At 34.1% G+C, this 24097-nt stretch overlaps 1 protein-coding gene across 9 annotated transcripts in view; it reads left to right on the forward strand.

Annotated features, from left to right (window-relative positions):
- Window positions 1–24097, forward strand: part of LOC123535567 (kinesin-like protein KIF27) — a 61192-nt gene that overhangs the window by 3157 nt on the left and 33938 nt on the right. For 6 of the 9 annotated variants that reach the window (XM_045318248.2, XM_045318249.2, XM_045318250.2 and 3 more), the window contains exons 2-18: window positions 2370–2445; window positions 2825–2962; window positions 3429–3515; window positions 4050–4157; window positions 4478–4613; window positions 5287–5433; window positions 6059–6133; window positions 6895–6924; window positions 8300–8395; window positions 8675–8796; window positions 9426–9527; window positions 10121–10201; window positions 11049–11176; window positions 11876–12011; window positions 12503–12538; window positions 23180–23263; window positions 23738–23824. In XM_045318248.2, coding sequence (XP_045174183.2) covers window positions 2392–2445; window positions 2825–2962; window positions 3429–3515; window positions 4050–4157; window positions 4478–4613; window positions 5287–5433; window positions 6059–6133; window positions 6895–6924; window positions 8300–8395; window positions 8675–8796; window positions 9426–9527; window positions 10121–10201; window positions 11049–11176; window positions 11876–12011; window positions 12503–12538; window positions 23180–23263; window positions 23738–23824 — 1647 coding nt within the window. In that variant the 5' untranslated portion in view covers window positions 2370–2391. The remainder of the gene's footprint in view (window positions 1–2369; window positions 2446–2824; window positions 2963–3428; window positions 3516–4049; window positions 4158–4477; window positions 4614–5286; window positions 5434–6058; window positions 6134–6894; window positions 6925–8299; window positions 8396–8674; window positions 8797–9425; window positions 9528–10120; window positions 10202–11048; window positions 11177–11875; window positions 12012–12502; window positions 12539–23179; window positions 23264–23737; window positions 23825–24097) is intronic. The other 3 variants (XM_045318255.2, XM_045318254.2, XM_045318257.2) reach the window with 3 other exon arrangements.

The following is a 24097-nucleotide window of genomic DNA, read 5'->3' on the forward strand; positions in this document are numbered from 1 at the left end:
TGTTTACCATCACCATGTCCAGTTATATGCAACAGTACATAACTCCATCAAGGATTTTGGCTGAATTATGGCCCCTTTTGTCTTAGAAATCATGGTTAAGTTTTTAGTACCAGTTCATATTTTGACAAAGTCTTTTGAGATAAAGCTTTGAAACTTTCAATACTTGTTTACCATCGCCATATCCAGTTATAGGCAAGAGTACATAACTCCATCAAGGATTTTGGCTGAATTATGGCCCTTTTTGACTTAGAAATCTGGGTTAATATTTCGTACCAGTTCATATTTTGACAAAGTCTTTTGAGATAAAGCTTTGAAACTTTCAACACCTGTTTACCATCACCATGTCCAGTTATAGGCAAGAGTACATAACTCTATCAAGGATTTTGGCTGAATTAAGGCCCATTTTGACTTAGAAATCTTTGTTAAGTTTTTCGTACCAGTTCATATTTTTTGTAAAGTGTTTGACATAATTATGGCTTTGAAACTTTTATCACTTGTTTAGTATAATAGTCTCTATCTGTAGGAAAGAGAACATAACTCTGTCATCTATTTTGGCTGAATTATGGTCCTTTTTGGATTTTGAAATTGGTTCTGTTTTCATACAAGTCCATGTTTGTCAAAACTATTTGACATATGGCTTTTAAACTTTGAACACTTGTTTATCATTATGATTTCCATCTGTAGGCAAGAGTACATAACTATTTTGACTGAATTATGGCCCTTTTTGGACTTTGAAATTGGCTCATATATTGCCATTTAGTGCAAGACTTATCGAAATCAAAGTAATACAGGAACATTGTTTGTCTAATCTATTTATTCCTTTTGTCTGAATATCCATGGAAATATTTTGACCCCATTCTTCAATCAATTCTTCGAACAGTCGAGCGCGCTGTCATCAGACAGCTCTTGTTATTTTTCAAAAGTACTTCATTCTGCTTTTCATCCTGTGACAGTTAGCATTAATATGAAGCCCAAAGATCCTGTGTGGAATTTTTATGATATCATAGAATCTGATAATGGTTCAAAACAAAAAGCAAAGTGTAAAGACTGTGGATGTATTGTCAGTGCAAAGAGTGACAGATTAAGGACTCATAGAACTAAATGTGTCAAAGTGCTTCCAAAGCCAGATATTGATATTGACCATGTTAAGTTATCTGAGTGTGAACCATCATCAAGTACACCATCTAAGAAACAAACTGTGTGTCTGGAACTTTGTGAACTAGCAAAAAAACTTCTGGGTATGCCAGCTAGCTCTGTTGGCATTGAGAGAGTGTTTTCTAATTTTGCTGTCATTCAAACAAAACTTAGAAATAGACTTGGAGTGAAAAAAGCAGCAAAACTGGTGTTTTGCTTCCACATGTTAAGGTCCAGAGAGGAATTGGACTGGTGATGAAGGAACTTTCATGGTCACCAGGGGTCTGACAGTGGAATATAATATGATTTTTGCCAAAGTGTATGTGTGCATGCAAATGCTAGTTATTTAACAGATATTTTGTGGGTTTTTTTTGTCAAAATAAACTTTTTTTTGCTGAAAATTTGAGTAGTTCCCACTTTTGCAATTTTTAGGAGTATTTCCCGGTCGGTAATTACCGCACCGGTAAATACCATGCCAACCCTGAAAATATGTGATATGCACTAAAAATAGACCAAATTGTTCTGCTCAAATTTAGACAAGTGTCTTTTATTTAACAAATAATCAAGGCATTCGAGTGGTTTATCATCCAGTTTACCATGGTTCGCATGTGTAGGAATTGAACCACGAGAGCGTTAGCCTGAGTGGTTAAATACTGAAGCATCTAAATGATAAACTGTGGTAAATTAGACGATAAACCACAACAAGAAGGCATTGATTGTTTTCATTCTTACATGCTCATTGAGATATTTTAATAAATATGCTGGACTTCTTTTACCCGTGGTATAATGAACCGGACGTCATACGCCAATTTGACAACAGAATGCTCTCTTACCAGTCCGCGCGTCAACCACTGTTTATCGCAGAATATACAGATGTTATTCTTCTTCTTTGTTTAACTGTCAATCAAATTGAGTCATGTTAGAATAAATGATAATTTGGTCACACTTTGTATATTTGCTTTTCTTTTTAGTATACTGGAATGACTTGATACTAATGCAGATGTAACCTGTGACCATTCCTCATCTTCAGACATCAGCTGACCTCAGTTTGACCTTGACCTTGTTTTGGACTTAGGTTGCTTTGTATCGACAAGGATGCCACCGGGGGCATCAAGCGTTTATTGAACGCAGCTTGTTTTGGATACGTGTGTGTCACATGCTTTATAAGATGTAAAATACCCTTAGAGTCTTTCGAAATATAGTTAACTAAATGATGGTAAAACTCTTTGTTTTAGGTATAAGTGTGTAACTAGAGCAATGGAAGGCAAGGAAAAGACGATGCAGGAGGTGAATGTACGAGTGGCTGTCAGGGTAAGAAATAAGAGTCCTAGATATTAATAAGTTAAGTCTAATTTTGGAGACAGCAGTCTTAAAACTGGTTTAGTCTGATCTTGAATTTGAAACTGGCCAATGGCAAGATTCCTTCCGCAGACTGGTCCCCAAACTCAAATGTTATAAAACACAGACTTTACACGCACAACATTTACCTTATTTGCATGACATATATAAGGTAAATACAAGTGATTCTAGTTGAATGTTAGGACCTTGAAAAATGATCTTGATAAATAGAGATTTCAAAAGAAATGGAATACAGAAGCTGTATAAAGCAGTTTTTGATACGAATTGGAAAACAGTGCATTGAAGTATAAACACGTAGACTGTCAATATAACTGTAATATTTTAAATGTAGGTGCGGCCCATGTTACCAAAGGAGAAGGTAGGAGGGGATGAAATGTGTGTAAAGATAATACCTACTACAAAACAGCTGATCCTTGGCAAAGATCGTGGATTCACATTCGATGAAGTCCTTTCTCCAAAAGCTACACAGGTATATTGAATTATTAATTATGGATAAGATAATTCACCATTCTTTGAGATTTGTGATGGGGGTATTGTATTGATAAAAATGAAAGTTAGAATTATTTTTAAAAATCATTCTAGTAAAAATGAAAGTCTCAAAAATTTCTTCAAGCTATGAAGTAAAAAGTGGACATTTTTACAATCTTGTTTGCATAATGAATTTTTGCAAAATCATTTAAGAAATATAACATATATAAGATTTTGTTATTTCTAATTGTTGGATGCCTCTTGTACATATCACTTTCTATTTAAGTGAAGATTTGGAACGCTTTCATTAAAACTTAAAAGTAGCTTTAATAGTTAATAATTTTCAATGTTCTAACATATTTTTTCCAAGCAAATTTCCAACTCGAACAAATCAGGATCAGTAATAAATACAAGTGCCTTCTTAAAAAGTCTGTTGTTTTCATTTATTAATGTTTTTAACTTAACAGGAAGAGTTGTATACATTGTGTGTGGAGAATTTGGTCAAGTCTATATTTGAGGGTTACAATGCAACAGTGTTTGCTTATGGACAAACAGTAAGTACTGTTTTTTTCTGGATTTTTTCTCTTCATGGATATTGATAGAAAAAAGTTGTGGGAAATAAGAATAGATTGTTTTAGTTGCCTACCAGTACTGTAAAAGCAGAAGTTTTCACGAGGGTTTAATTTTCGCTACATTTGCGAGGCCCTACATCTTGCGAAAATTTATTCTCACATTAATTTTTACCATTAGTATAATTCAAATTAAAGTAGGATACCATTTTAACAAATTCGCGAAATTTTGACCCATCGAAAATATGTGCTTTTACAGTATTTCACCAGAGAGGAGATATCCATCCATCAGTCCATCACACTAGTCTATCTCCAAGTTAGCATTTGTCGTTGTGAGGGAATGAATTAAACCGCTTCAAAATTTGTCTACGTTACATGTCCTTATTGCATCCATCATTATAAAATCTAATTACTTCAGTTCAAGTCTTTACACACTTGTTATGTGAAAGTTTGTTTTTTCCACCTAGTGGAATGTTTGAAATTTACATTATTTACTGCATTGATTATCTTTCAATTCAGGGATCTGGTAAGACATACACTATCGGAGGTGGGAATATCTCGCCAGTGACAGAGGATGAAGATGGTATCATTCCACGGGCAGTCAGACAAATGTTTGATACACTCAGTGTAGGTTTATCTATATTTTAAAAGATTTTTCTAAGGCAGATATTTGATTTCTTGTTTTGTTAGATTACAGTATTATTGAAAAGTCTCTCTACACACCAGATTTCAAAATGATTTGGCAGAAATTTCCTATGGTGACTATCAACCAAGATTTTTCAAATAACTAGTGCCCACTTTGGCAAAATATATGGCAGCCAGATCTTAAAATAGATAAAACTTAAATTTCATTGCCTTCTACAGCTGCTGCACTCATCTAATTTTAAAATAATGTCATAGAAATGTTCTTTGAGTCATATTCTGACACATGTATTGAAATATTTTAGATTGATAAGAGTGTGAACTACACAGTGAAAGTATCGTATATAGAGATATACAAAGAGGAGTTGAGAGATTTACTCGAACTGAATGTAGACAACAAACCTGATCTACATGTTAGAGAGGATGATAAGGGAAATACTGGTAAATATATTTTGTTAGTCCACACTAGAGTGAATAGAAAGAACCATTCTGATTCATTCCACACCTCCAGAATCATGGATGGAGACAAATTCTACAAGTACAAACACATGTCCCTTCTTGTATTTTGCATTGTATATCTAGAGTCATTCTGATTCATTCTACACTTCCAAAGTAGAAACCTTCTTCAGTTTTAAATAGAACTCTTAAAACCAAAATACAGAACTATTCTTTAAGTATGATTTAAAAGATAACAGCCAGGGTTCCTTTCTTAAAGTCATTTTTCTACGTTTACAATGATACTGACAGTCCACAGAATAAAATTTAGAACTTTGTTTCTTTCAAAATGTAAATCTAGAGCTTTCCATCAAAAACTAAAGCAAAAGTATAAAGTTAAGCCCTTAACTTGTCTTCAAAGCAATTTTGCTAGTCAGTAATGTTACTTTGAAAGTGTTCCCCCAGCCCATATACCGATAATTAAAAAAATATTCTTCAAGTCAAGACGTTAAGGCTGGAAAAGTTGAGCCAGTTTAAGCTAGATTTCTATCTACTATTTTGAGAGATTATTATTCAAATTAAAGATCAGTTTTACCAATCAGTAACTCTTATTGCACGCATTTTTTCTGTGATACGTAATATGTCTGTTTCTTAAATATAATATTGTGATATATTTTAGTGATAATTGGTGCCCGAGAGGTAGAATGTGAGAGCCTGGATGAGGTGATGTCTCTGTTGGAGACGGGATCAGCAGCCAGACATACTGGAGCAACAAATATGAATGAACATTCCAGCAGGTCTCATTCTATCTTCACTATAACCATAGGTAAGTTTTGTTGTGTGCCTCTTTAACTTATACAAGAGAAAACTTATATTAGTTGTCTTCAAAGCCAGGAGATCCCTGTTCACAGGTTGTCTCTGGTCACAGATAGCCTCTATCATAGGTTTGACTGTTAGTACAGACCTTGAAAACTACTGGAAATTGATGTTAGGTCTTGAAAACAGCTCGAAAATGACTGAAATCCTGAAAAAGTACTTAAATTTGGAAAAAAATGCTTAAATTTCAACTAAAACTCTTTGAAAAATATGTTAGTCTGTCAGCAACTTAATAACATATATATATAAAAAAAGAAATAGTAAAAGTGAGAAATATTTGGAAGGAATTATGATATTTTGTCACTTAATGATCTAGTATGCATCAACAGCAGTCATAAAAGACAGCATTTTATCACAGTTTATACAGAGTGCAATTGTACTGTAACCCCATTTTGGAAATAGTTGGTAAAGGTTTGTTAGGACTAAGATCTCAAGACATTATTTTGAGACAAACTGTCCTTGAAAAAAGTAAGAAAATGTCTTTGGAAAGTACTTGAATTTTGTCTTGGATCTTCTGTATGAACATAAGTACTGCAATTGGAAGTACCTCTCACAAAATCTTCTGTATATTACAGGTCAAATGTGGACAGAGAATGATGTTTTAGCAAGTAAAAGGAAACCTGATGATGATACTGATATAATTGATGATGGTAAGTGCTGTGTCTCGAGACATTCATTACTTTCTACTTAACATTCAAATTAAGGTTACTGCCGATCTTTTGGGAGATCCTGTTCTTGACGTGTTATGAGAAAACATGCAATCTTCTTAGTGGAAAAAACATAATTTACATATTACAGGAAAAAAAATTGTCAACAACTTATCAGGAACTGTGATATAATGTACATCAGTTTCAGTAATTTACAACTTTATATAATTATGTCTTGCAGGAAAGCCCATTATGTACCTGAAAAGTCAATATTTTTATCACACAATAGCTGTCGAAATCCCTGTTTTAAAGAGTAAATCGGTAACAAAATGGTACTTTGATTGCACATTTACCAAATTAAATTGACCAAATCATCTTGTTGGTCCACGTTTGAACTGTGAATTGGAAGTGGGGAACTTCATTGCAAGAGACTAGGGGTTTACTGTTGATGTTATGCATGTTGTATGTTACCTTAAAATGGAAATTTTTTTTCCTAATCTGCAACTCTCAAGTTGTGTAGAAATTTTCATATATAAATGAACATGTTTGATGTCATTGTTGACATGAGACTATGGTATATTTACTTTTCGTTTCTAATGTGACTGCACATTAATAAATGAATAAAAGTACAAAGATCGTCTAAATTACAGCCCTTTTGGTTTAAAACATGTTTAAATGCAAAAAAAAAAACCCAGCAAGACTATGCATATTACCAGGTCATTTATACTGCTTACTTATGAAACTTTGTAAATTTCTATATGTAGAGATGATATATAGCACAGATATAGACAAGGGTATGTTATGTCACAATTTTGGACTGTGGACTTCACAATGTTTGTTTTCTTGCAGCACTGTTTAGAATTGGTAACATTTACACATAACCAACTTAACTTTTGATAATCTCAACACCATAAAGTATTGTTTGTTTAAAAAAATGTGAATGGGATAGGTTTTCAGTTGTTGTAAAGTTTTGTTTCTTTCTGCTAAAGGCTAGCTATTATTGATTGCATTAATTGGTGACTGTATTCCATATTTGTTTTTTTTAAGGCCTGGGGCTGCTAAGGAAATTACTTTGATCACTTCATGTCATAGAAAATAAACATTGTATAGCTATTCTGTTTCCTGAACTTTGAAACTTGAAAACTTGTTTCCTTAGGAGGTTCTACTGTAGTATTGAGATTTTATCTACAAATGCAGTGGAAATTTGTTCAGTTGTTGGACACAGCTAAGGAAAGTAGAGGAATATGGTAGTGTAATATAGCTTGAATTATCATTCTGAGTTTAATATTGGTGTGGGAGATAAATAGTTCTTTGTTTCAGGAAACTTAAGTGTCATTTTTGGCTAAAAGAAAAACAAAGAAACTGTCATTTTAACAGTTGCTCAATCTGTGCGTGTGTGCCATGTGTGATCAGAGTTTGAAAAAGAAATCTACTTCAGCCAAATACCTCAACCCAGATCTTGGGATACTGTGATACATTATTGTATTAGTTGTTATTTTCTGTTACACCTATAATAATACATAAGATTTTTCATGAAACCTGGAACAAAAAATGCCATATGTACAATAAACATTTTTTTTATTTTTTCCCTTTATCCATTTGTTTGTCACTGTCTTATCTGTCAGTAACAAAAGGTAGATCTTTTGTTAACTTTGAAATTACATGGCGTCACCTCAGTGCAAAAAGTGGATAACTGCATTGATTTAAAGAAGGACTTATTGACTTTTTGCACTAAGGTGACGATGGTATCTTTTCATGAAACCTGACTTAAAGATGGTAGGTAATTTGGAAAGTATACAGTTATTTTCAGTGTAAAAATGTGGTTCCCTGGCAGAAAGTGTGACAAGTGCCCTTTCTAGATGGAAATTTTTATTGCTGGACAATCATCTTTTCATAGTTTCAGGGGCATATACTGTTAAATCTTTATTTGGTGGAGGACTTATCTCATAGATTCCAGTGTTGCCTCACTGTTTTCAAATTTAATAAATTTAATAATTTCTGATATTTTTGTGTTTAAAATTTGAAATCCATGAATTCATGCCCGAAAGAAACATCCCATTTTGATTTTAAAAAAAACAAACAAAAAAACAGAATTTTTATGCGAGATTGTATGATATCACATAATATGATATATTTATTTCTAATGGTAAAATATGTCTTGTTTTTCAGAGATGACTCACAATATGTTTGGAAAGTTCCACTTTGTAGACTTAGCTGGTTCTGAGAGGGCACACAAAACTGGAAATGTTGGGGACCGATTCAAAGGTAATATATAGTAATTTGAAATATTCTCTGGTCTGTTTCATAGACCTTTGATTACCATACTTTCTGATTTTCAGTCTGTCTGCAAAAATAGACATGCATGTTTAAGATTCAAGGGAGTGTTTAATTTTTTGTCGAGCCCACTTGTGGATGCGAAGACATAGTTGTCCAAATGGCGGTTGGGTGTATGTGCATGCGTGCATCCGTGCGTGTGTCACACATAAATAATTTCTGCATGACAACCATTGATGATCATGTGTTTGTGTAATTGTTTATTTCCAGAATCTGTACATATCAACTCAGGCTTGCTAGCTCTAGGAAATGTGATCAGTGCTCTAGGAGATCCCAAAAAGAAATCCACACATATCCCTTACAGAGAATCCAAAATTACAAGATTACTTAAGGTATTTCCATATTATATGATATCCAGTTTATTAGTTATTTATTCTTTTGAAAGGGTGTTGATAATTATTGTGTTAGAATTGATTTGCTGAAATGAATCTTGCTTGCCATTGCCAACAGTACAGCCGATTCCACTTATTTGAATACTGGTTATTGGAATATACCGCTTATTTGCATATAAAGCATTACCATTGGTCAGCGCCAAATCAAATCTAAAAGAAAACAAATGTTTATTTTAGACAAGTCTCCAAACTATGTATTACAAATTCAGGGTTCAGGTTAGCTCAGTAGGGAGAGCATAATCAATCAGGTCATTAGTTCTACCACTAGATGAGACAGATGTTTTCTATGATGAAACTGATTCTGAAGTCATTCATTCTCCACCTCTATTTGTGAGAAAGTTGTCATTTCTCTTCCACTCCTGTTAGAAAATTGTCTTTTATCTGCCGCTTCACCATGTGAGGAAGTTGTCTGTTGGCTGCAGAGATCAACTTAGTACTGATAAGAAATCTATAAACACTGAGTAGGTTAAATGAACATCATATGTAACTAAAATACTGATAAAATATATGTAATCCAGTATTCGAAAATATAACAGATTTGTTCAATAGATTATAATTGTGTATTTCAGGATTCCCTTGGAGGAAATGCTAAAACATTGATGATCTGTTGTGTAAGTCCATCAGCAGCTAACTTTGATGAAAGTTTGAACGCACTGAAATATGCAAATAGGGTAAGCATCATGCACATTATAAAAAGGATTTTTGTCTTAAAATACTTTATTCCAGAATTGCCCTATATAAGAGCACAAGATTGATTCTGGTTCTTGAATATCATTCTTCAAGCAACTTCTGATAATCTGTCACATTGTATAATGGTTACTGTAAAAGCAGAAATTTTTGTGAGGGTTTAATTTTCGCTATGTTTGCAAGGCCTTACATCTCGCAGAAATTAATCCTCGCCTAAATATTCACCATTAGTATAATTTATATTCGAGTATGGTACCATTTTTACAATTTCGCAAATTTTAAACCTCTGGAACATACTCAAAATTTTTAATTCATGAAATTTTGACCCAGCGAAAATATGTGCTTTTACAGTATTGAATTTCAACTTGAAAATATGACCATTTTCTATTCTTTAAAACCCAGTACCAATTGGCAAGTAGTCATTTACTTCAGAGTTAAGTACTGCTTTGCTGTAGCCATTAGTAGTGTGTGTGTAGGTACATGAAGAGAAGTATTTTGACTTTTAACCCAATGTATACAGACATAGAGTTTCTCACTATGTTAACATAACAACATTTCTTTATTTTATGTATTAAAGGCAAGAAACATCCGGAATCTTCCAATCGTGAACAGAGATATCCAGTCTATCAGGTTTGAGGAGATGCAGACAGAAATTAAGGTAAGATTCCTAGCTCTTGTATCTTAACTCTGATTCATGTGGGGAAGTTGGCAGTTACTTGCGGAGAACAGGTTTGTACTTGTACAGAATCCAGGAACACTGGTTAGGTTAACTGCCCGCCGTTACATAACTGAAATACTGTTGAAAAATGGTGTTAAACCCAAAACAAATATATCTTAACTATACCCTAGGCTGTATGCCATTCTTTGGCTTTCCTGACCATTTAGTTTAGGTTAATGACTATGAATCACTTGCCTTTCTTGACTGAGTGTTCAAAACCCCACTTTAAGTTGTAGAATTCTTGCTTGCCAGGAATGTATCAAACTGCCTTTCAGAAAGATGATGGCATACCTATGCCACAAATAATACCATGATACAAATCTGTGGTTTTCCTCCACCATTTAAGATTAAAATTAAAAAGTTACTCTATCCAGTGAGTGTATTAATCCTTATCATGCTGGACAAAACTGATTCTGCCTTTGCGATCAGTGTAGATCATGATCAGCCTGCACATCTGTGCAGTCTGATCAAGATCTGCACTGTTTGTCTTTCATTCAGTATCTTTTTGTTATGCACTTCTTTTAAAAGTTAATAGTACTGTCCAAATTGAAAGATGGGCAAGTTCATTATAAAAATTAAGTAGGGTAAGGGTTAAGATTGAACAAAAAAAGTTACTTTATCCAGTGGGCATATTATTTTGTAGGGTTTACACATGCTTGAACATCTGAAAAAAAACTCTAATGAAACAAGCAAATAAATACTACTACATGTTATACTAAGGGAATCTTTGTTGAAGCCAGCATTCACTGATAGGATATATCAGGATGATTTATTTTTGTGACTGCAGGCATTGAGAGAGGAGCTTGCAAGGCAGAGAACGACGGTTACCAGGGGTAACACAGGATGGGAGAATGATCCAGACCTGGCAGCGAAATACGTCAGTCAGATAAAACATCTAGAAGATCAAGTTGCAAGGTAAAATTAGATTTATGTTTACTGCTTAGATAGTAATGCAAAGGCAATTGTGACTAAAAGGTTACGGATGCCAACTTTATATCACTTGCCCTTGTATGCTGTTGGTTTGAAACCTTTCATTGGGTGTAGAATTCTTTCATGTGAAGAAGCCTTGCTGTCCATGTCCACGTCTTAAATAAATGCTCAGAGGGGCACTTGGTTACCTTCACATGAAAGGAAAGCTGCCATATGGCCTGAAATTGTGTGTCGGCTTGATGTTGAACCCTGAAATAAAACAACAATACAAAGATGGCAGGGCCAAAAAAAATATGTTTTCAGTGAACTGTGTATTGTTGTCAAATTGAAGCTAGGGTGCAAGGTATAAAGAATTTTTCAGATGATATTTTTTGAAATATTATTTGTAAACTCACTCTTTTTCAGTAAGTTTACTATGAAGAATCACAGTGGGTAATCGCGTGACATCAGATGATAGTACGTACTGAAAAATGGCCGTTGTGCTGCCAATATAACATTGAAGTATTGAAATTTTGTTTGGAAATAAAGTTGAATTTAGAGTGCACATAACTTTCTGCAGAAACATGATAATACATCTCCCTTATTGAAATGTTACAGAAATCCATACACTTTATTTCACAGAATTTTTTACCTATTCAACATAGTATTGTGATATTATACTTCCTATGCATGTTTTTATTTCAGGTTACAAACAGAATGTGGTAACTACAAGATGATAGCAGAGGAGGCCTATAGACAATTCCTGCAGATACAGGGCAAGGATATATTGACACAGAGTCAAGATGGAAGACTGAGAGACTGGCTCGATCTCATGGAAGAGGTAAAATCATTGCCCAGTCAAAGCTTGTATATGTTAATGAGTAGATGCATTTTCATGGTTGTAGGCATGGGTTACCAAAGATGCTGTTCTGCTACACATGCGCAAAGATTTGTCAATTCAGAATGTGAACATACCTCTGAATTTTGTTTTGTTATATCATACACTGAATTAAGTCCTTTCTCCATTATTTCACCATTTACAGTTACACAGTGGCTCCCTTGCTTTCTCTAAAGCATGTGATATAAAATTTAATGTATATTCATGAGCAACACTGTTGAAATGCAACACTGTCGAAAACTAGATGATATTGAAATTAGACAAAGTAACTGAAATGTTGCTGCAATTTCAGTAGGAAGGTATGTTTTCTGAGATAAAGTGAAAAATAATTGCTTAAAAGATATTCCAATCTGTATCTGATAGTTAAGATACATAGCCTTGAACTGTATCCAACTATAGATGCATGCCAGTAAATCTAGACTTGCATGTTTTAGCATATGGACACGTCACAGTTGCATGGATCTGTTGAGGTAACTGGTATAGGTTGTTCACACTGAACTGTCTTGTTGTGTTTTTGTGGACTTTTGGTTTCTTTACCTGGAAAGTTGTCTACCTTTGCATAAATATATGATAATTTATGATAAATATAATTTTCTATTTCTTTCCAATGTGATAATTAAAAGATTTTTACCTGAATTGTGAAAATAATTTGAACACAATTCGCAATCCAATTTACTTTAATGTCCCAATATTTCCTAATTCTCAATCCATTTTTCTTTAAAACCACAATATATTTATTTTGAAATTACTAAATATTTATAATAAATCTCGAAAGAGGTTTTTTAGGAGCTTTACACATTGTTACATGTGTTCTGGAGTGTTATTTTGCACTTCAATGTTTGAACTGTTTGTTGTTGGGAAAGTTTTCTTTGTTCTGATTGCAGTATTCTCTGCATTGTTTACACTGTTGCTACTGCAGTTTGCTGCTTGTTGCTTAAGAGTGAAGAGATTTAAAAACGTGTGGATTATGATAACAGTGAAAGCACTCTCTACATCAGTTTTCATATATAGGAATAGCATCAGTTTTCATATATTGGAATAGCATCAGTTTTCATATATAGGAATAACATCAGTTTTCATATTTCAAAATAGCATCAGTTTTCATATACAGGAATAGCATCAGTATTCATATAATGGAATAACATCGGTTTTCGTATACATGTATAGGAATAGCATCAGTTTTTTTCATATATAAGAATAACATCAGTTTTCATATTTTGGAATAGCATCAATTTTCATATAATGGAATAACATCAGTTTTCATATACATGTATAGGAATAGCATCAATTTTCATATATAGGAATAGCATCAGTTTTCATATATAGCCCAGTTCGGAAAGTACATATTTCAGTTACGCCCCTTTAGAGAGCTCTTCACATAAAAGATAAATTCTGTGCAATGCTTCACTTCCGGTGAGCAAATCAGCTGAAAAAACATGGCGACTCCTACAAGTATTATCAAATCAACGCAGAAAAAAAGGCATTATTGTTGTGTTTGTTCAAATTTCCGTGGAAAGTGGTTGATGGACGAACAATTGTGTTACATAGATTTCCAGCGGACATTAATTTGAGACGAACATGGATAAAACGTGTAAAAACCGTGATGAAGAAATTCACCTTCAACAACAATGCAAGGCTATGTTCAGCACATTTTGTGGACGGTCAGATGTCGGAAAAACACAATGTTCCTTCAGTCTTTGAGTTTCCAACGAAAAGAAAATTATTTGCATTATCATCGGTAAGTGTGTGCAAAGCAGTAAACGCTTCGGTTCTGTTTACAATCACAATAATTTTGGAAATTATGTTCCTTCAAATGCGTTGTGACTTGTGTGTCAACAAGCTTTAAGAAGAAACGTATTATATGAATTTTATCTCAATAGAATTTTCATTATGTCTTTATAATTTATATTTACTGATTTAGTGAATGTCAGACATGAAAAATTTTGGTTGCCATCTTGTATGAGTCACACAATGAGAAAACCAAAATAGTGCATTTGCGACCAGAATGGATCCAGACCAGCCTGCGCATCCATGTTTTTGAAGCCTGTTTCGATTAAAGAAACCGATACTTTGTTCATATGGGCAATATTCTCATTCACACTCGAAAGACCAAATTTAGTTGAACCAACTTCATGAAATTTTCATCACTGCCGAAGCTTTTTATTTCACGAATTGGCCATAAGTCAAAAAAAAATTACATCGAAAGGGAATTCAATTCCTTATTAATCTATGTAAATAGGATCAAATAGTATCCAAAATTACAAAAATACTGGTGATTTAAACCTTTGTATGTACTGAACACGATCAACGTTTACCTTGTGTTTACACGCCATATAAAACCAATAACTTTACACGACTGTGTACTGTGATTTATCTTCCATGATTTTTGTCCTTCAAAGTTTTGATGTTTACATTGCCCGTCATAAATATAAAACAATTTTGTGAACATTGACCCGAATGCAGTCCGACTGACTGGCATTCAGTGTATCCTGAGAACCGCAACATCTCGGACAAAATGGTGTCATGAAAAAATAACGTTGCAAAATCCAGAAATTAATGAAATAACATGGCTGCCAAAATTTAAAGCAAAAATGAGTACAAAATGAAGTCCTGTCTTAATTAAAAGGATAAATGGCAAAGATTCATGCGTAGCTTGTAAAACAGCGCATAAAACTGGTAGTTTACAAGGACTTTTTTGGTTCGGCTTTTCAAGTTCATTTCCGGCCTGGTGAACTGTTTTTCAGTTCGCCAGATTTTTAGACGTAGCCCGACTGAATGTCCAATTATTTTCACCTATTTTGCAAGAAACCAGTCTATCGTTAGGCAGCAGCAGTCACTCATTTCTAAATATATAATACAAAAAGAAATGATTTGTATTTAATCAGTGTTCTCAAAAAAAAAAAATATATGTACAGTTACTATGATTAGAACAATCTGTTTATAATTTTCAGGTGAGTTCCACCAAGACACAACTGAAGATGACGAGATTTTCTTCGCCACACCTCTGCAAGAGCAGTACAGATTATGTGACATGGACATGGACGAAAGTGAGTTGTTGGCATATGAAGAACGCGGCGAGCCAACTAACTTCTCTGTTCCAGAGATGAGTAACGAGTGTACGTCTGTAGCATTTCATGATTATTGTGGTGTAGTGGACTTGAACACAATTTCACGTGTACTGAATAAGAACGAACAGACGGAAGAAAAGAAAATGACATTTCTTAGGTCAGAAGGAACCCAATCATTTGTTGAGACAAGGTCCTTCTTAGTACAGACAGAATTAGAGCAGCCACCAAGGAAACACGAGAAATAGGAATCCAGTGTAAGTTGCCAGAAATAACTTTCTATGACATTGCGGCAAAGATGAAAAGGTAATGTTTTATACTGGATTACCAAATGCAGGGACATTCTGTGCCCTCTTTGATGAAATGTCGGATGCCGAGGCACAAACATCAAGGGCAGGACTGACTTCTAAGAAAGGAAGACCGCGTCAGCTTAGAGTTATAGATGAGTTTTTCCTGGTATGATGAGACTCCGTATGGGTCTTCTTGTGGAAGATTTAGCAGCACGCTTCCACATCTCAAAATCAACTTGTTCAGTGGTCATTAATAAGTGGATAGACTATCTGTCTGTGAAATTAGATTTTTTGTTGAACTGGCCGACCAAATCAGTGATTCAAAATACAATGCCGAGGAAATTTCAGTCGGCATATCCAAGTACGCGTGTTATTATAGACTGTACAGAATTCTTTACCGAGACACCACAATCGTTGATAAAACAAGTCATTAATGTATTCACACTACAAATCACATATGACTTACAAAGCCTTGCTTGGAATAAGTCCTTCCGGATTAATAACTTTTGTGTCTGACATGTGGGCTGGTGGTATAAGTGACAAGCAGATCACAAGATCTTGCGGTATACTTGACCTATGTGAGCGCGGCGATGCCATCATGGCTGATAAAGGCTTTTTGATAAGTGATTTAACGACACCGAGAGGATTACACTTGATAATACCACCACTGAAACATAAGAGATTTTCTCGTCGGGAGGTTGAAGAGACTAGGCGCATTGCTAATTTGAGAATCTATGTGGAAATGGCTATGGAACGTGTTAAAAATTTCAGGATACTACAAGGCACAATACCTATTACAATTTCAAAACAACTCACACAAATTCTGAAATTATGTGCGGGACTGTCAAACCTTCAGCCTCCACTGGTACTAGATGACTGAACTGTTCTGTAAGCTTGTAAGAAAATGTGCTTCTGCTCTAATTTAGTCTAAACGGAGTAGAAATGTTTCCTTCATTGTTGAAGTTGAGTTAGTGCCGCAATATAATCAGGAAGAACTTTAAACTGAAAACAATTTTTTGAAATGCTTTCCTGTACTGATATATGGAATATATGCAAGATGAATTTAGTTTGTCTTAAAGTTTGCACTTTCCAATATATATATATATATGTATAAATGTATTATAATTTGTTGTTCAATTCTTTGCTGTTGTTGTAATGTTGGAGAAGCCAAGAAAAGTAAAAGTATAAAAGCATACAACTTTGATTTATTCACTGTCCCGACTGTATCTTTGACATGTCTGTTTCAGTCTTGTTAAGACTGGTAAATACTGTATAACAGGTATTCTTAGGCTCAAGCATTCTCAAGTTATCATCCAGAAACCATTTAACTGCTTTGTGTCATTGTGACCTTGACCTTTGACCTACTAACCTCAACGTCGAAGCTGACATGTATTTCATCATGTTACACCTGTGTACAAAAAATTGTGATCCTAGACCCAAGCATTTTCATGTTATCATTTGGAAACCGTTTAACTGTTTCAAGTCACTGTGACTTGACCTACTGACCTCACAGTCGAACTTGGCCTGTATTTCATGATGTTACACCTGTGTACCGAATGTTGTTTAAATCGGTCAAGCTTTCACGAGTTGTCCTCCGGAAACTATGAAAACCAACCAACAGACTGACTGACCGACAAGCTCACTCCTATATACCCCGTCCCAAAACTTTTGTGGAGGTATATATTAAATCATGTGTCCGTAAACTTTTACAGCAGTAAAAAGAATGTTATACGGTATGTTTGTCCGAGATGACTTTTCGTAAAAAAATACGCAAGGACCTGTATTCATCGATGTTTTAAGTATAAAATCTAGACTAGACTTAGAACGATTGTGCCAAGTTACATTTAAATATCTCCATGAACGAGAAGTGATGTTCCGGACAAAGTAATTTTTGTACCTGACCATTGACCTTTGTGACCTTGATCTTAGACCGAGTTCTTGCGCATGACAATTCGTCTTATGGTGGTAAACATTTTTGCAAAATTTCATGAAATCCAGGAATAAACTGGGCTCAAGTGTTCTCAATATATTGTCCGGAAAGAATTTAACCGTCCGGGGCATCATGACCTTTGGACCTACTGACCTCAAAATCAAAAGGGTCATCACCAAACTCGCGACTATTTTGTCATGATCCTAGGCCCAATCATATTTGAGTATCATCCGATAATGGATTGTTCTACATTACAGACCAATCGACCGACATCTGCAGAACAATATACCCATCCTTCGAAGGGGGTCATAAAAATGCTACCTCAAAGTATGACATTGACCTTAGACCTAGCAACCTGTTTCTTGTGTGTGACACTAAAATAATTCAAACATTTATCTTCAAGTGTGCCGTCAGGATTGTTTTAAATTTAAAACGGTCAACTTTCGAGGAGAAAACTTTCAGCAATGTTCCTTTCCACATAATTACACATAATGGGAATATTTGTACCATACTTATCACTTAATTTTTTACTAAAAAATGAAGCAACTATTGAATTTTCTGTTTCTCTTTTTTTTTTCAGTGCAAAATAAACTGTTAAACACGTGCATATAGAAAACATAATATTTTAATATTTACATGTTACATCTTTAAAATTCATCATGAATTACACATATTAAAAGCAATTAATTTAAATTCAGGAACATTTTTAAACAAACTCACAATTGCTGGCAAAAATGCAATATGTCAAGTCACATCAAAGGTGACCCTGCAGACCATGAAGTTGTGCTCATTCATAATTAGGATAAATGTAGTATACTATAAAGAAATGAATGTGATATTAACCCTTATCATGCTGATTCTGCCTTTGTGACCAGTGCAGATCATGATCTGCCTGCACATCTGTGCAGTCTGATCAAAATCTGCACTGTTTGCCATTAAGTCAGTATCTTTTTGATGAGCAACCCTTTCAACAGTTAATGGTACTGGTTCTCTAGATTTCAATATAATTTCTAGTTTTACATTTGCATCTGATCCTACCTGTAACAAAAGAAAAGTTTAATGTGCTTGAGATATATATTTGTTAATGCAAATCTTTGTCAAATTTAGTACAAGTACTGACTAGAGCTAATAATTTAAATATTCCTTGGTTATGCAACCAGGATAGGAAAATCAAATTGCACAGTTCTTCCTGTAAGAAATATGAAATGCATTCATAACTTAATGAACACATAAAAGTGAAAATGATTAGTTGTGAAAATTTTAATTAACTCCATTAATTGACCCAATCTGATTAAACACTGTTAATTAATACTGGTACATCAACAAAATAAACTATCGGACACAACAAAGCACTGTCACTATATATATATATATTATTCATAATATTTATAATAGACACTTCCCGCGTTTGACACGTCTTGTAAATATTTCTGGTATTACAAACTGCATGAAAAAAGATCTTCTCATGCATTTTTTGCCAGAAATCAAAGTCAAATTGAATTCTCTCTACCGAATATCCATTTAAAGTCCATACAAAAAAATCACACCATTTCCGATGTGTAATTGCCATTTGTCCTTGTACCTGAAAGTAATAGGGATGGTTCCGTTTCAATTTTAATTCACCATTTACAAGTTCACAAAAGAAATCTTTGTTTTGTGCAGCACTTAGTGGGGATTCCATTCTGTATTTGTAAGGACATTTGATTTCGAGAACACCATCTTTGTTATCCATATAATGTGGACAATGAATCATTCCATCTGGACTGCATCCTAGGTATGGATAATCAGTACAAACAATAAACCCACATTCAGTCACTGTAATTTCACTATGCTGTTGTCGAGCATTTTTCAAATAGAAACGACGGGCCGCTGGTTCGTGAGTTCTTCCCATTTCACACTCGCACAATCAAAATCTGTATAACCTAAAACTGTCTTTAACATTGAATCTGGAGGTGTGTCGTCCCTTCTTTTACATATCAACCAAAATTTGACGATGTCAATCTGTCTGCACGCGCAATTTTCCAGTTATGATTTTTAAGTTGTTTTCTTGTGGATTGCTCTATTAAAACACATTTTTCACTTGTAACACAGAGTTTCTCCAAATAATTTTTGAATGCGATTTGTACTTTTTCATCCCTAGTATTGACACAATCTCTATACATAAATGGTGGTGGTGAAAGTCCCAAGTCACTGACTTCACTGGTTGTGTTATGACTATTTGGTCTTTGAAATTTTTTTATTGTAGCAGGCTGGGACAATAAAAATCCAGCATAGGGATTGCACTTCTGTAGTTTATTGCAAAATCGTTCTAAGTTAACTGGTTCTACACTTCTTTTCAAACTACTACTATTTTCTAGTTTTACTTTTGTTGATTCATTTGTGTTAAATTTCTGTTTTTTAAAAACTAAATCATTAAATTTTTTTGGACTAAGTTTTCTCGATCGAGGTTGATTCCAAAGGCATTCTTTGGATGTAACAGCATGGAGCCCTTCTTTTTTCTTCTCTGACACATCAACCAAAGCATACATCAGTGCCGCCACATGATTGCACGACTCCCCTTCTCTGAAAAGAGAATAAAAAAAACAATCGGATAAAAACTAGTTTTAATATGTACTCAATAGTTTTTTCTATAGGAAGTGTCGAGCCGTCCTGTAACCGGACTCCTAGCCCCGATATATAGCCGTTGTGTAAAAATATCATTAATTTAAACTAATTTATTTCACTATTCTAAATAAATTTATTACCAGATGGCTAGAGAAATCCTAGCGGATGAACTTCGACAGAACACAAGCTAGGTGTCTGGTTAGTGGACGGTTGGTCATTTTTTATATAAAACACAATTGAGCCTTTCGCAAACAATGACAGTTCCTAATTGATACCGGTTTAATAAGTCCACTGCTCGCTGCTAGATGCATATCTTTTTATTTAATTATGGTACTTATAGGAGTGATCGTGTTTGTATACAAAACCGTTGTATTTTCTATTTTTAGCACAAATAAGAGAGAGATTGGGTGGGCAGATGCCGAGCGTCCATGTTTAACCTGATTATTAATTCTAAAATTTTTGTAATGCAACATTTTTTTACCAGCAGAATATGTTACTTAAACATATAATTATGCAGGTTACATTCTGTGTCATTCACTAAAATAAATATTGGTTCTTACATTCATGGTGAAAGAGTTTCAAGACTTGTCTGACATTTAGTTAGACAAAGCAGGATAATTTGTGTGACCAAACGGAAATTCTATTGACAGAAAACATGTTTTGTCATGATGTTTGTCAGAAATGAACAGGTGCATAAAAAAACTGTGTTGTAAAAAGAGATAATTTGGCAGTAGTAAAATCCAACCTGCCCCGTACTGTATCGGACATACTGCATGTACAGTCTGACACACTGACCTTCTCATGCCGTGACTTGCTATTTATTGCCAGACAGGTCAGACAGCATTTCGTCACGACTGTTCTTATTCTATCAATACTGTTCATATTGTTACGAAAATATCTCAACATCTGGGTTAAAACTTGAACATTTCACTGAGCTAACTGAAATTTGAGATACTTACCCAGCATCGCATTCACATCCAGCAGCATGTACACGACCAGATATTTTAGACAGACATGTCCAAACTCTGTATTCGAATTTGTTTTCTTTATTGGACATTCCTGGCAGAGATTTCAACACTTTTGCTCTGACATAGCAATGTGAAATAGTCCTGTTTATTTCATGAAACTCAACAGAATGAAGATGTCTGTCCGTGTAAAATACTTTAGCTTTCAATTGTTTTTTGGCATTTATTGGCTTATTGTCAAATGTTCTGGAATCATTCAGCACAAGATAATTGTACAGATCGTCGTTCGTGAATTGAGGAATTTGGGTTACATCTCTTGTCCAACCACTTTTCAATGTTGAATGTTCAGGAAGGGACTCTCCTAACGGGGATACAAGTCTGTTTTCCCTTCGCACAGCCGCGAAGTTCTCATCGGCGATTCTAGTCTCTTCGAGTGTCCGTTTTCCAATTTCGTCAGCACCTTTTGCCCTTTGAATAAGTTCATGCTTTGACCCCGTCACAGGTAAACCACGCTGTCGTAAATATTGCCTCAAATCACACACTTTAGCTTTATCTACATCAATAATCGATGATTCTTTTATTTTTTTCTTTGGATTCTCCGCCATTTTGGAAATATTTGCTCACCGGAAGTCAATGCGCGCAAGGGGAAAAACTCTGCTAAGGGAGGTAAATACAGTTATCGAACTGGGCTATAGGAATAGCATCAGTTTTCATATAGTGGAATAACATCAGTTTTCATATACATGTATAGGAATAGCATCAGTTTTCATATATAAGTATAGCATCCGTTTTCATATATAGGAATAGCATCAGTTTTCATATATAGGAATAGCATCAGTTTTCATATAATGGAATAACATCAGTTTTCATATACATGTGTAGGAATAGCATCAATTTTCATATATAGGAATAGCATCAGTTTTCATATATAGGAATAGCATCAGTTTTCATATAATGGAATAACATCAGTTTTCATATACATGTATAGGAATAGCATCAGTTTTCATATATTAGAATAGCATCAGTTTTCATATACATGTATAGGAATAGCATCAATTTTCATATATAAGAAAAGCATCAGTTTTAATATATAGGAATAGCATCAGTTTTCATATACATATATAGGAATAGCATCAGTTTTCATATAGAAGAATAGCATCAGTTTTAATATATAGGAATAGCATCAGTTTTCATATATGTATAGGAATAGCATCAGTTTTCATATATAACAATAGCATCAGTTTTCATATATAGGAATAGCATCAATTTTCATATATAGGAATAGCATCAGTTTTCATATACATGTATAGGAATAGCATCACTTTTCATATGTAAGAATAGCATCAGTTTTCATATTTCAGTATAGCATCAGTTTTCATATAATTATAGGAATAGCCTCAGTTGTCTTATATAAGAATAGCATCAGTTTTCATGTGTAGGAATAGCATCGGTTTTCATATATAGGAATAGCATCAATTTTCATATATAGGAATATCATCAGTTTTCATATAATGGAATAACATCAGTTATCATATATAGGAATAGAACAGAGTTGTTCCTGTTGTCATGCACTATCTTTCATGTTCTTTTCAAGTATTTCAGACAGGAAATTACAATGTTAATGAAATGTTTTCTATGAATAACAAAAAAACAAAACTTAAAAGCCTTCCTATTGTTACAGTAGTTGGTCTGTTTTGAACATTTGAAATGTTCTTTGATCTTGCAGAAATAAAAATTGTTATTTTAACAGTGATCTGAATTGCAATATACTTGCAGCGTGGTTTGCAAAATACATTGTATGTATTGTAAATTTGACTTGATACATGAACTGGAAATATATTAAAACTTTTAGTAAATTTACTTGCATTCTGCAAGGAAAAACCCAACAGTCTATCGTTTGAAAGGGGAAAATGTTGGCCCTGGTGATTTTTGGTTAAAAGTAACATCATATCATACACCTGTACTTGCATATTGTAAAATTATTTTGTATATACCATCTATCACCTTACATGATCATGTAAAATGGTAGATGTGGTTGATAATTAATTCAGTGTTAAAATTAACTCTAACTTACCATAGTTACAACTGAAAATGAAAACATCTTCTTCTGTGTAACATTGTATGTAAACCAGTGTGCTTGCCTTACTGTATGATCAGTTTTATTATGTTTGAATTTCTTGGAATGTTCAAGATTGTCTGTGTAATGAAAAACTTACAACATGTTTTAACCAACTTGTATATTGATTTCATTCTTCAGATCAAGTGCAAAGTTCCCCAGAAGTTAAATAAGGAAGAGTGGGAGAGCCAGACTGTAAAAGATTTACAGAAAGAACTTAAGAAGGTGAGATAAAATGTTTACACCAACAGAGTGTTTTAGTCATATGAAGCCCATTTTCTTTATAGATGAACACATATAGTCTGTTTTTTTGTGTGTGTTTTTTTTTTTTTATATTAAATAATTTCTTCAAAGAGAAGAAACAAACCATATCACCAAGTTCTCACACTACAAACTGGCTAGTGTCCCAAAAAAGTCACATCGATAAATATTGTCTCATTTCACCACTCCAATGAGGAGTGTAAATTGATAATTACACTCAATATATTATGGGTGCTACACTGCTTGGAAAGGGCTGTTGTGTTGATGCATATTAATTTGTTACCAAATTCGTACTATTTACTAAAGGTTTATGGATATGTTGTTACATGAGGACATAAGTTGATTGACAGACCACATTAGAAAAAGTCAACTCTGACTTCTGTCTTAATTTCATTCATGATCACATGCTTAATGAACTGACAATATATACTGTTGCAGGCAAAAGAAGATTTGAAGAGTGATGAAGATATTTTTGCAGAGAAAGCGAGAGAAGTTATAGCATTGAAGGCTAGACTAGAAGAAATGGTAAGTGAGGAAATACATTCTATTGGTTGAAAATTATGAGCTTATAGTGTGAATCTGAATTAGTTAATATTGTGAATGCCTTTTGAACAGCAGTTTGACAGAATACTTGATAGCTACATTCTTGGGGGCCTCCGTGGCCGAGTGGTTAATGTCGCTGTCTTCAAATCACTTGCCCCTCACCAATGTGGGTTCGAGCCTCACGCAGGGCGTTGAATTCTTCATGCGAGGAAGTCATCCAGCTGGCTTACGAAAGGTTGGTTGTTCTACCCAGGG

Source organism: Mercenaria mercenaria, chromosome 17 (assembly GCF_021730395.1).
Source record: "Mercenaria mercenaria strain notata chromosome 17, MADL_Memer_1, whole genome shotgun sequence".
Lineage (NCBI taxonomy): Eukaryota > Metazoa > Mollusca > Bivalvia > Venerida > Veneridae > Mercenaria > Mercenaria mercenaria.